Consider the following 13,373-nt stretch of genomic DNA (forward strand, 5'->3'; position numbering starts at 1 on the left):
AGAAAGATCCCGGGTGTCCTCAGCGGGACGCCAACCGGCGACCTTCTTGCTGTGAGGCAACGATGCTAACCACCGAATCACCTTGCAGCCCTCTGTTCTATTCTATTCTATCTTCTTTCGTATTTAATGAACATACTAGCAGCCGGCTTGTTTGAAGTACTGCAGGTACACATCAAGTAAAGTTCAAATTTATTCATTTTAAACTCAATTATGTTCAAAATCACATCTGGAATGCCGTGTAATATTTGACCTTAAATCTGACTGACTCGTGTACCTTGAAATATATTAGTTCTTTCCAGAACCAAAAGCTTTATTGCAGTGAAAGGATGATAAATTTCCAACATACTTCTCAATAGTTCATGGTCCTCTCTTATAGTCGGTTGAACTCTGACCATGTGAGCTTAACAAACAGCTTCCCTTCGCTGTGAGTGTGTTCTGTCCTCTTTAAGTGTCATGGAATGAATTCCATAATAGTTTGGGGTTTGTTCTGAAAGCATTTACTTTTCTTTCAGAGGGATTTGAAGCATCAGTGAGACCCAAACTGCAGTAGATGGCACGGGCAGGTACGTCCAGGTGAACCGTGTCCCCTCCATCCGGTTTAATGTGTAAATAAGTGATTACATTTCAGACTGTACTGCATTATAAAATTACATTGTTTGCCAAAATAGAAGTTAAATGAAATGGTGATTTTGCTTTCTTGAGGGATAAGGATTTATTCGTTTAGAGTAATTGATTAATTGGTAAAATTCTTGATCTATTAATCACATGTAAAAATTAGGGAGTCGTTGGCTTGCCTTGCTCGGCGCCCAGCATTGTGTAGGCGGCCTCCCTCTGTTCTCCTGGTCGTCTCCTTCCATTTGTAATGTGTCTTTAGCTAGCAGCTTCCAGAGGATCTATAGGGGCAGAAGGAGAAGTTAAACCTTCTTCATGACTAGCAGGTTGTGATTTACATGCATGTAATTCAGCCTGTGCTGGTGTGACTGCCAACTGAACTTCTTGTTTTCTAGCATGTTGAGTTGTAGCTTCATCAGCCAACAGCTGCTTTGGGGGAAGGACGACTGCAAGTAGAATCTACCAAAAAGAGAACTTAAATCGTAGGTCACGTATATGTCGAGTCTCCACAAAATAAAACTCCTGCACAATTAAGCTGCATTCTCATTTACCTTTTTTGTTTTGATATAAACGTAATTTGTCACACCAAAGCCTGCACTTTCACCCAGAAGACTCTTGTTTGCATCATGTGATGGACAAACGAGACCATTAGTCTTACATTTTGTTCTCAATCGCTTTCTGGTTGGGTTTAGGCACCTTAACTATGTGGTTGGAAAAAATATCATGGCTCAAAATATGACCTTTTCTCTACACATCTGACACTCAGAATATGTTATCAAGAAACTAAACTGCAGGATTGTAACAGATTTATCATTCAGTATCAGGTCTACTTCATTTGATGACCTCCAGTTGTCTTCATGTAAGCCAAAAGTTTAAATATTCACATGTTATCTAAGATTTAACTGTACAATGTCTGCTTGTTAGGAACCAATGTTTGAGTCAAAAACGTGATTGAGCATTAGCAGACACAGCAGGATCGTACCATCCTAAAGCTGCATAATGATTTATCTGCATGTACGAGGGAGGATCAAGCTATATGCATGAAATTCGCTCAATTACTGGAGCTATTATTTAATCCGCGCTCTAGCTGCTGTAATTACCACAGTGTGGCTTCCGCTCCTCTGGATCACAACACCATTTGGAGAAAAAAAAATAAAAAGTCAGCGGTATAGCCTACTGTAGCAGCTGTACGGCAGCTGGTGCTCACCACAGGCTGCTGTGTGTCTGTGGCGCTCAACAACTGTGTTAATAATGAAAACGACAACATTACAATAAAACAAATGGCAAACTAGACAAACAATGAAATCAATTTTTAAAAAAAATACAGATAAGATAAACTCATCAAGTCAATGTTCTTCATCAAGAAAGACAATGACAGACATGATAAAAGTGACCTAACACGTATATACATTGGGGTTAAGACTAGTGATGCACGATAGTAGAATCTCTGGCCGATACCGATATCCGACATGAAGATTTCTGATATCGCCGATAACTGATGTTAGTGATGTCGATATTCGATTTTTGTTCACATCGAAAAATGAGTATAAATAAGCACTGTGAGAAAACTACTCAACAGAAGTCCAAACTAGACCACATAGTCTTCTTTATTACACAACAAAAGTAAAACATATTAGCAGCAACGAATGTGAAATGTGTGATTCCGTCTTTTTTTTTCTTTTTCAAGTTTATGTCCAGAAATCCAGATTATTCCAGCATCACTGTACCTACAGTCGTCCTCAGATGTTTTCATACCCTGCCATTAAAGAAGTGATGCACGATATTAACATTTCTGGCCGATACCGATATTAAGAATTCTGATATCGCAGATAACTGATGTCACCGATGTCGATATTCAATTTTTGTTCACACCGAAAAATGAGTATAAGTAAGCACTGTGAGAAAACTATTCAACAGAAGCCCAAATTAAACCACATAGTCTTCTTTATTAGGTAACAAAAGTAAAACATACTTAAACATATTTAACGTTAAGGACCATTTAAGTAAAAACTCCCGTGAAACAGCAGCAATAGAGACACTGATGTTAGACAATCATCGGCTAAATTTGTTCATCGGACTGATACTGATATATGAGAAAAACCACTAATATCGGCCGATACTGATGTGGTCGCCGATATATCGTGCGTCCCTAGTTAAGACCCTAGAGTGGCATTTTTGGCTGATTAATTTACATATTACGTATTAAAAGCCTACATAAATGATATAGAACACTACTGTACCTGACTGTAGCACATATTAAGGCCTTACACTGTTGATTGTGAACAGTTTTCTGTTGGTAAACCCATAATGCCTTCACTGAATTACAATACCAGGTTTTCCATTTCTGATCTGGTGTGTAGTAAATGCTCAGGAGCGCTTTCATTTCGACCGGCTTTGTTTACAGCACTGTTTGGTTCTGAGCACACATAACAGTGTTTCAGGGCGATTGTTTTATTTTGCGAGACGGGTCGGGGGTTTGTGATTGTCGGATGGAAGCAGAGTTTGGAGAAAAGGGGAGAAGGTTTCGAGCTATTGTGAGGAACTGTAAGCGTTCTTTGATTACAGGAATTAGTTTAATTGTGTGACCTTTTTTAAACCCTCGAATTGTAAGGAAATGCCAGCTTTGTGTTTCCTGTGCGTATACTGAACAACTGAAAGGCTCCACTGCACTCATTCCGAAGCTCAGTTGAAAGCTTTCAAAAGGACACATAATGAGACTAATGGTATTCTGATTTTGCCCATTTTGTGCTGTCATCTGTGTTCTTTCAGCAGGAGAGCCCAGTGATGGACCCAGTCATGTGAGAGTGACCTCTGGTCCGCACGGATTCAGGAAACACTTAATGAGCAGAAAATTACTTTTTTTTTTTTTTTTCCATTTCGATTTTAATGGCCACCTTGATGGATTAGCCATTAAAACATTAATTCCACTGAATTTGAATGAGCTGACTTGTAGCATATTTTCAAACACTTTCAAGATAAGAATGAGAAAATCACAAATGGGGAGAAGCTGCTCAGAGGACTCCGCTCTGCGCAGCCTGTGCGTAAAAGCGCAAACAGATTAAGAGTAGTGGGGCGATGTGTGTGTGTGTGTGTGTGTGTGTGTGTGTGTGTCTGAGAGAGAGAGAGAGAGAGAGAGAGAGAGAGAGAGAGCGAGAGCGATGCACTTTTCTCCACATTCAAAGTTTTCCACCTCCGTCTCTCTCATCCACCGAGAATCGCGCAGCTGCAGCAGAAGCGCGCTCCGCCACTGATCTCATAGCGAAGCTCCCACTCCACGCACGCAGGGATCTTCTCCTCCACTTTAATCCACTGGTCATAAGTGGGTTTTCTTTCTTTCTTTTGTTTTTTACTGCTTTGTTTCTCTCCCTGCTGCACCATGAGCGCGGAATGCAGTAACTACTACAGCGCAGACGGGCTGTTCGTGGACGCGTTTTCTTGCCCCAAACCTGGAAATGCTGCCGCTGCGGTCTACTGCTGTGGATTTAATGATGTCAAGTACTGCTGTGACGATCCCAACAGCTTTTTCCCGTATGATTACGGGTACATGTGGTGGCTGAGGTGAGTGCAGCTTCCATCTCATTTGGTAATTTTGTGTTTAATCATTGCTCATTAGAAATAAGTAATTTGAAGAGTAAAGTGTGCAATCAGGCTCCTACAATCAGTAGATCAACCACTTAACGAGTACCTAAACGTTTAATTGTTATTTTTACTGCTTTACAACCACTAAAAATGGAACTTACTTGTAGATTTTACTGCCTGATCACTGAATCTGTTAGAAAGCTGCTGACTTCTGCTGCAGGTTTGTGTCCTCCTCCTCCTCCTCCTCCTCACTATAACAAGACAGCAAGTACATTTACAGCACGTGATCCAATTCCTTTGTGGATGGAAATCAATTGTTTGCATTTGCTTTTCATATTTTTTTCCCATGCAATATGTCCCCTACTGCTCTTCGCTCCACCATAACTCTCCTCTATTGATCAGTTGATCCATTGTTCATTATTCCCATCCTCCCCTCTCCTCAGTATCGGCGCTCTGGTTGGTCTGTCCATCGCGGCGGTCGTCCTCCTCGCCTTCCTCATCACCGTATGTGTCCTCTGCTACCTCTTCATTGCCACCAAACCCAGTCGTCTTGACAACGGCCTACCCCTAAGAGCTCCAGGTTAGTGTTTCTCTGAATTAAACTCTCAGCAGCCCATTTATTGAATGAGTCTCTTAACCATGAGCATCTTTCACCAAGTTGGACGCAGTTTGCAGATCTTATCGACTCTTTTTTTTTTTTTGATAAAACTCTGAACAAATTCTCACTCAATGGCTCAAAATTGATTGCACTTGTTGAAACCAGTATGAGACAGTTCAGTGGTTGAGTTCGGCACATGTTGTTGAAGGTTGGCAGTGGGTAGAACCAATCCAAGCCGTATAACACCCGACATCTTCTCACATTTCTGAGTGGTCTTCAGGATGTCTTGTTTGGGTGCTAGCATCATGAGCAGCCATCCTATCTTTGTCATAGTTTGGTGCTGTCCCACATAGGGCGCGGTTTAACGTCAACCAGAAATCCATGAATGATCACCTTCTACAAACAATCCCTTCCTCTACCCAACCAAGCTGCAAAGTCTATGACACACAACCCTATACCAGGGGAAATCTCCTCCATGCTGTGAAATTGGCCAGTGATGACATTATGTGTGTAGTCTTGCCAAGGCTGGATCTGGCCTTTTCCCTTGTTGCCTGACTATGGAGAACATTGGCTGCAGTGTAGATAAAGTCCTCTGCCTTGAACCAGAACAAAGACTCGATGCCGAGGCAGAATGAATGACGTGAATGTAATTTTGCGGTTCCATTTACGATGCAGCTTCCACTACAGGTTTTGTTTTGTTTGTGAGCAGAATACATTTAACTGCGAATAGTTTTCTGTTGGAAAACCCATAATGCACTCACTGAATTACAACACTGGGTTTTTCCATTTCTGATGCCGTTTGTCATGAACGCTCAGGAGCGCTTTAATTTTGACTGATTTTGTTTATGCATCTGACAGCATTGTTTGCTTCCGAGGACAGATAATAGTGTTTTAAGGTGAGTGATTTTACAAGAAGGTTGTGAATGTTGTATGAAAGCAGGCTTTTGATAAAAGGGAAACTGTAAGTGTGCTTTGATTACAGGAATTAGTTTAATTGTGTGCCATTTTTAAAGCCCTCAATTTATAAGAAAATGCCAGCTTTGTGTTTTCTATGCATATATTGAACACATCAAAACTGAAAGGCTCCACTGCACTCATTCAAAAAGCTTTTTTCACAGTTGAAAGCTTTCAAAAAAGACCTCATAATGAGAGTAATGGTAGTTTGAGTGGTGATTTTTAAAAATGTGCTGTCATCTGTGTTCTGTCAGCAGGAGATCCCAGTGAGGGACCCAGTCATGTGAGAGTGACCTCTGGTCCGCAGGGATTCAGAAAACACTTAATGAGCAGGAAACTGGACTGTGCTAATCAGCCGCCGGAACCGGATCGCCTTTTCCAGAAGTGTTTCACGGCTACGGTCACTGGTGTGAAAGTGGAAAGTCCCTCATAAGCCAAAAAGTAACAGCCGGCTTAAAAATACAACCAGCGGTGCACAAGTCAAAAGGCCAAGTGAGCAGCCTGAGCTTGAAGTGGGCCAACACGAGTAGGAGGAGAGTGACGGTAACTGACACCACGTGCGACGGAGTCATGGCGATTGAGTGGAATGAACAATCCTAACGAGTGGTGACCGCTGCAGAGCGCTATGACAAAGCATGCATGATGAATTCTCTGAAACATCTGGCCCTGATGAGTTTGAGTGATGAGCTGCCTCCTCCTGAGTGGAAAGTAATCATCCTCCATTCTCTGGGAAGTGACTGCATATAACTGGCTTACTTAAAGCCAATAAGGACAATTGCTATTCCGGTTTACATTCACAATGTACAGTTTTATGTGCATGAAGCTACGATGATGAAGATGTAGCGTACGGCGAGAAAAAGACCAAAACAACCAGAGTCTGTGCAGCAAGCACGTAAAGTCAGGATGCAACCCCACAAAGCTGAGTGCTGTTGATTTATAGCATAGATCTGCTACTACTCAGGGACTCAGGGATTTATGAAGACAACCTACAACGTGTTGAGACTGTAGTAAAAATGAACAAAACCAAGCTAAACATCACCATCAGTTGTTTGTTAAGATGCCTATAATAAATTCTTACATTGTACTGACAAGCAACCTCCTGGAAACGTCTATGTGATGACTGGAGGCTGGGGTGGATGGTAGGGTATGTCTAACTCTCACACTAGAGACTGTGATTTGTATTGTGTCTCCTAGCAACAGTCAACAATGGCATCTGTCACCACCATGTTTCCACAAACTATCACCACAAACTAAACCAATCTCCTCTGAACTGAAGGATCCAATAAGGTAATTGCTGTGGTGGTCAGGGGCAATGTAAAGTTGTGATGACAAAACTATATACCGGAGTGTATATTCCTAAGTGCTTCAGGAGAAAGCAACCGGACTTCTCTGATTGGTTCTTGAATACGTTTAATTTCTCATCCAGTGCAGCCAAGAGCACACAGACCTGTACATAGGGAAGATGAACCAACCACTCAACAAGCCCATGGCAGAACAAGAAGCTCTTTGGGATAACACTCAGCAGTCCACCTGCATCTGACAGATAAGGGACACTACTTTAGTTTGAGAGAGGAAGGATGAAGTCATCTGTTTCAAACTGGACCAGCCACCTCTTTCCAGGGAGGAAGTCTACGGCACCACTTATCAACCTCTTATTATGCAGTCCTGAGATCTCTATCCTGAAAATGTTTTCAATTTTTTGTCATTCCTGACTGTGCAGTTTCACAGTCATTTACTCCTTAAGGCATGTGAGTCTTTAGGGTGACGATCCATCAGTCAGAACTGAAGAAGCCTCTTGGATGAGAGGTGAAATGTCTTCAAGACCCAAAAAATGAAGTCCATTTGCTCTCTGCTAAAGCTCCACTCAAGACCTGGATGACTGAGAATCTACACAGACACCAGAGACAACATCATTTCATGTTACTCGTTTGCTGATAGCCTGTTGATTAAGCAATGAAGGAAACAGAATTTTGTTTTGAAACATACATCATTTGTGACCTGTGATGTGGTGGGAAAGGTGGCTAGTTTGACATTCTTGTTCTGTGGGGGACGAGTTAGCATCAGACTCAAAATTAAGATTAATTTTTGGTTGTTCTCTTTTGGTTTTTACTTGCATTTGGATTAGGTTCAGGAAAATATCAAGTTTTGTTAGAAACTTCTACACATTTAAAGCTTGGTAGGGGTAGGCACCAAAATTACTTGGGTGGGGTTGATAAAATGTCATAGTTTGGGTTAAAATATGACCCTTTCACTCCTGAAGGTTCTCCTCCATTTTCTGAGTTACCAGGATGACATGTCCAGCTCAGGCTACTGTATGATTGGTCGGCTAAAAGTAGTGACAGTGAGGTAGCCAAATACATTACAAAGGTGCTGGAATTAGAAACGTATTTGTGATACGTTACAAGCACTACGTTTAATGTTGTGAAAGGGTGTATTTTAACTCAAATCATGATCTTTTCCTAAACCTAGCCAAGTAGTTTTGTTGCCTATATAATATTGAGTGAAACCAAAAGTAAACAGCAAGTAAAAGCAAAATCTAAAATTAATCCAAGTGTAAAAATAACGCAATACAAACCTGGATAAAAGACTTAGGCCAACACCCCTTCGACGTACCTACCCACCCTATCTGTGTTGCGCTATTAAATTGGAGAAATCCTCATATGTCTGTCAGTGACAACTATTGATGTGAGTGGAATCATCACCAAAGGACACCTTATGTATCTCAGACACAATGTAGTTAGAAAGCCGCCATTCCTGCCATGCATCTCACATGACATTCTCCAAGTAGCCACCTACACACTAAAAACGATTAGCTTAGATTAAGATTTGGTTTGTGCGGTAAGCCAGTCTTGCTTGCTTCTTTTATACCTCTTCTCCACCAAACTGGTTCATCCTACATCCACCCAACCGGTCGAGGCAGATGGCCGTCCCTCCCTGAGCCTGGTTCTGTCTGAGGTTTTTTTTTCCCCCAGTACGTCAGGGACTGGGCGCGGGGTTATCGTGTCCACCGAGACGGATGAATGAATGGGACACACAAGCGATGATTTGTGTCGTTTTTCACCAGGACGTCTCTGGTCTGGTCGCAGATGTATTGGAATGAGTCCCGGGACACATGGAAGTTCTGCACAAACTGTTGCTCGATGAAATCCGGTACAACTGTGTCCCGCCAGCAGCACTACAGTGGTGGAAAACAGGACTTTTATAACTTCGGTGTACTGCGGTATTTACGCTTAGAAATGCGATCTTCTTGGGACTCTGTTTCATCTTGGACAAATCTGACATCAGAATGCCCTAGTTTACTCTTTTTAAAGTCACTTTTGGTCGCACACCAGTCTGAGCACCGCGGCCACCAACAGCAGCTACCAGAGCCTGCTATGTGGGGCGTTCGGGGAACACTGGTAAATTGTAGCATCTGTCGATAAGAAAATGTTCAGCAAGTCATATGTTTTGCCTGTTACAAGGTGAAAAAATTGGTTGCACTGATAAAAACAAGTTAGTCTGGAGTCCTGTGTGAACTTCCGTGTGGCGCGAGCGTTGTTTGATAAACGGCTATGTATGCAGTGACGTATGGTGTGGCTCTAACTTGGCTCCATGCCAATGGAAAAGCAACCAGCTCTTTGATTGGAACCAACTAAGCACTGGCCCTAGCACCAGCATGGAACTAGCACCTGGTTCTTCTTTGTGGGAAAGGGGTCAGAGACACATTAGAAACAGTGTTTTTTATGCCCAGAAAATGCGAACTGGTTGGAAAAGTCATTTACTTACTGGATGTAGAATGTAGTTAGAAGGCCGTCATTCCTGCCATGCATCTCACATGACATTCTCCAAGCAGCTACCTACACACTAAAAACGGCTAGTTTAGATTAGGATTTGGTTTGTGCTGTAAGACAGTCTTGCTTGCTTCTTTTCGAGAATTAACCATTTTAGTGGGTGCTCACCTTCCTGTGTGCAAATGTTCCACCACACTATTTTGAAGGGGCACCATTGCTGCAACCTGGGCTGAGCGCCGCCCAAGACGAATGTGGTTAGTTGTAAGAAATACAAACAAGTCAGGAGGTTTTACACCCTTTAAACGCAGATAGCTCTGACTTTGCCGAACTGTGCCATAATTACACTTTGCCGTGACAGTGCCCTCTAGCGGTCATGGTAATTATGATAGGAGCAAAGAAGCCCTTGTAAGGAGGAGGTCAGGGTGGATGGATGGGTGGCCGCTGTTTATTTCACATTTCAAAGTTGTGCTTAACTTTTTCCTTTAACCACAACCATTCCACAACCTCAACCGTGTGCTGCCTGTTGTATCAGTGACAATGGTAGTTATTGTGCCTAAGCGTAACTAAACAGAGGTGAAGAATATCTGCAGTGAAAGATGTACGTTTTTCAGGACAAACACAAAGCTTTCTGATCTCTGTGCCATTCGAGTCTTTGTTCAAAGATTTCACAATAACCAACAACTGCATCTATTCTACTTATAGGATCAATACAATGAGATCGAAGTTATAGATCACACTTCTTTTGCCAAATACAGTATACAATATATAGCATACTGTGCGTTTTAATCAGGGTTATTTCCTTTCAAAGTACATAGCACAGCAAACTGCAGCACACGTTTTGTCCTAACTGTTGTCTGAAGAGTTCTTGCGTTCTTGTGTTAGCGTACATAAGACTGCTGCATTTCTGTGGACCCACTAACACACTTTACTCTAAATCTACTGGATGGTCAATTTCAAGTGCCCTTCTTTTTTGTAACTCTGATTCGTAGCATAAATATTTCATGAAAAATGTCTCATATGTGTGGTTTAATTTTGCTTCTTTTTTTTTTTACTTGCTTTATGTTCCTCTGCTGACAGTCTGTTATTTTCTCAATTCTAATGTGCTGCAAAGTCCAACAGAACGGGCCTCGTTTAGTGGTTTGTTTTCTGTACAAATTATCTCGTGACCTTTTGCAAACAATGGACTGCTGATTACTGAAAAGTTTGGAGGCAGAAAGTAGCCCGGTGATGCTCATGTTCCACTTCATTATGTGTATAAATGCAAAACATGAGCTCCATGTGCAGTGCAAAAAAACTGAAAGGGGAAAACGGGATGGACAGTCCAATAACGTCTGTATGTTTGATCGCTTTTCAAATGCATTCCATGAATGTACACAGCGGTTTATCCATGCGATCCTTGAAAGAGCATCAATAAAATCAAAATCAAAGGATACCGCCTGATTATTATGCAGTGTTGCTGCTACTTCGACGGCACAGATGTCATGTTGCGCGAAAGCAACAAACAAGGTATGGCTGACATCATGTATGTATCAGGATTTCCATGCACGCCCACGCAGACACACAGAAACCATCTGCAAACGAATTCAACACAAACAGTGAGAACGCCAGCAAATATTTTAACTGCACTGATTCATCTCGTTCTGCGTGTTTTTATTCGATCGGTTTGTTTAAAAGTGTCTTTGCACAAACGTGTTTTTCGGAGAACCAGCTCCCCGGCAGAGCTGATGGTTTGGGTGTCCGTATTAAACACTTCCAGCTGAGCAGCTCTGATCATGATGCCTTAATTTGGCTCTCTTTCTGGTTTTTAAAGCCAGTTGAAGAGTTTAAGAGAAAAAGATTAGAAGGGTCGCTGAGACTTTAAATTAGATGCTTTCCTGGCTTCGGGTTCTTAATCTGTCTTCTGCAGAGAGTCCTGGAGAGTTAACGAGGGCATTCCTGAAAATTGTCAGCGATAGAGACGACAGAGACAGTACACTCTCTCTGATCAGCGTAGTTTCCGTATTTCGCGGGTCTAAGATAAAAGATTCATTACAGCAGCCCTCAGTGAGAAGTTATAGCACACTGTGGGATTATAGTTTTGCTCCTCTCTGACAAGAAGCCTAATGAGGAAGGCGATATGGGTTAAAATGCAACCCTCCTTCTCAGTCTGACTGCAGAATCATCTGCTCATTAGGTGGGAAATGTATTGCAAAAGACAACAACTTGTAGAGCATCGACTTGCTTCAGTCCAACCAGAGCATGATTAAGCAATGTGAATTTATTAGAGGAAGGGATGAGAACTGACTGTTAAGTGGAAATGGAGGGGTGTATATTTTTTCTGTATTAAGCTTTTTACAGATATTTGTCATAATAGCAGCAGAAAGTTTTTGGGTGCTGGTTTGTACCATTCAAGAGCAAATGGCACGAAAAACCGACATCTATAAAGAATATTTCCTGTATTTGCGTCTAAACGCTGCTCATATGTCAAACTGGTGGATGTGTTTTCTTTCTCTGCTCTCTGAAGAACCGGCCACGGTGAATTAGTTTGACTCCCTTTTTATATGGAATAGATTGAATTTCATGGGTTGACACAAAAAGTGTGAATGCATTATACACACATTATGAGACACTGACATCAAAGGCTTCAATGCTGTTTCATTAAGCAAAGAGAAAGCTGGGAGCTCAGGGACCGCGCACAAATTATTAACACGAGACACGTGAAGAATGATGTGCGTCAACATTTCCTTGTGAAATCAATTAAAAATACCATCAAGTATTTGCAAATGATGGTCCGAGAGGTCACGCTGTGATATGCAGGGGGCAGCAGTGTCACACAAATACAAGTATTTGCTAAAAGTCACCCAGTCAGACCAAACAAATACTTATTTATGGTTTCAGACACTCACTCACATAGTTACCACGTGTTCAGTTACATCCACTGTAGTCAGTTACAGTCGTGACTCGATAATCCGACCCTTAACAATCCTAAACCTTGCTATCTGACAGGTTTTTAGGAAAAACGAACGGAACCCATAAAAAATAGCCTTAACATACCGACAGCCTTGGATTCAGGATTCAAGCGCACCGGTCAGTTAGACGTGAAATCCAACGATGCGTAGTGTTCTAACAATACACTAGTCCAACTCATTGAGTGAGTTTGACCAACTAATTAAATGGGTTCGCATCAGTTTGTTCCTAAACAACTCTACATGTGTGGAACACAGGAAGGATGGTTTGGTGCTTTACAGTTCTTTGAAGTATTAAACAATGTGACCTGTTTTGACACCTGAACCACTCTATGAACCTGTCAAAACTGTGGTTGTATCGGGCTCATCAGTCATAGAAACAAATTGCTTCGATGCTGTTGCACGCCAGACATCAAACATAAAATTTCATCAACCAAGTTTTCACCAGCGTTCAGGAAGTCACAGACCACGTCGTGCACCTTCATAGAGAGACTGACCAAGCGACCATGGACAGAGATAACAGTAGCGGTGAGAGAAGCTGTGGCAGTACAAGCTAAAACATCCAAAATGTTCCCAGGACACATTGCTACAGTTCATAAAAGTACACATTCTGTGACAATCGACCATCAACATATGAATAATAATATTATATATGTAGATAGTTTATTACAACAACTATCCATCCATTATCTATACACCACTGGGGTCATGGGAAGCTGGAGTCTATCCCAGCTGACTCAGGGCGAAGGCAGGTTCACCTGGACAGGTAACCAGTCTATCACAGGGCTACACTTAGAGACAGACAACCAAGCACACTCACATTCACACCTACGGACAATTTAGAATCACCAATTAAGCTCAACATGTTTCTGGACTGTGGGAGTAAGCCGGAGAACCCGGAGAGAACCCACGCTG

At 41.9% G+C, this 13,373-nt stretch overlaps 1 protein-coding gene across 1 annotated transcript; it reads left to right on the plus strand.

Moving 5' to 3' along the window:
* Positions 1 to 3,985: 3,985 nt before the first annotated feature.
* Positions 3,986 to 6,176, plus strand: LOC103364073 (membrane protein FAM159A-like). Its single transcript, XM_008291117.1, has 3 exons — positions 3,986 to 4,170; positions 4,635 to 4,771; positions 6,001 to 6,176. The coding sequence occupies exons 1-3, from the start codon at positions 3,989 to 3,991 to the stop codon at positions 6,174 to 6,176; spliced, it is 495 nt and encodes a 164-aa protein (XP_008289339.1). The 5' UTR covers positions 3,986 to 3,988.
* The last annotated feature ends 7,197 nt before the right edge of the window (positions 6,177 to 13,373 follow it).

The sequence above is a fragment of the Stegastes partitus genome, unplaced genomic scaffold, assembly GCF_000690725.1.
Source record: "Stegastes partitus isolate 25-593 unplaced genomic scaffold, Stegastes_partitus-1.0.2 Scaffold0, whole genome shotgun sequence".
NCBI classification, from domain to species: domain Eukaryota; kingdom Metazoa; phylum Chordata; class Actinopteri; family Pomacentridae; genus Stegastes; species Stegastes partitus.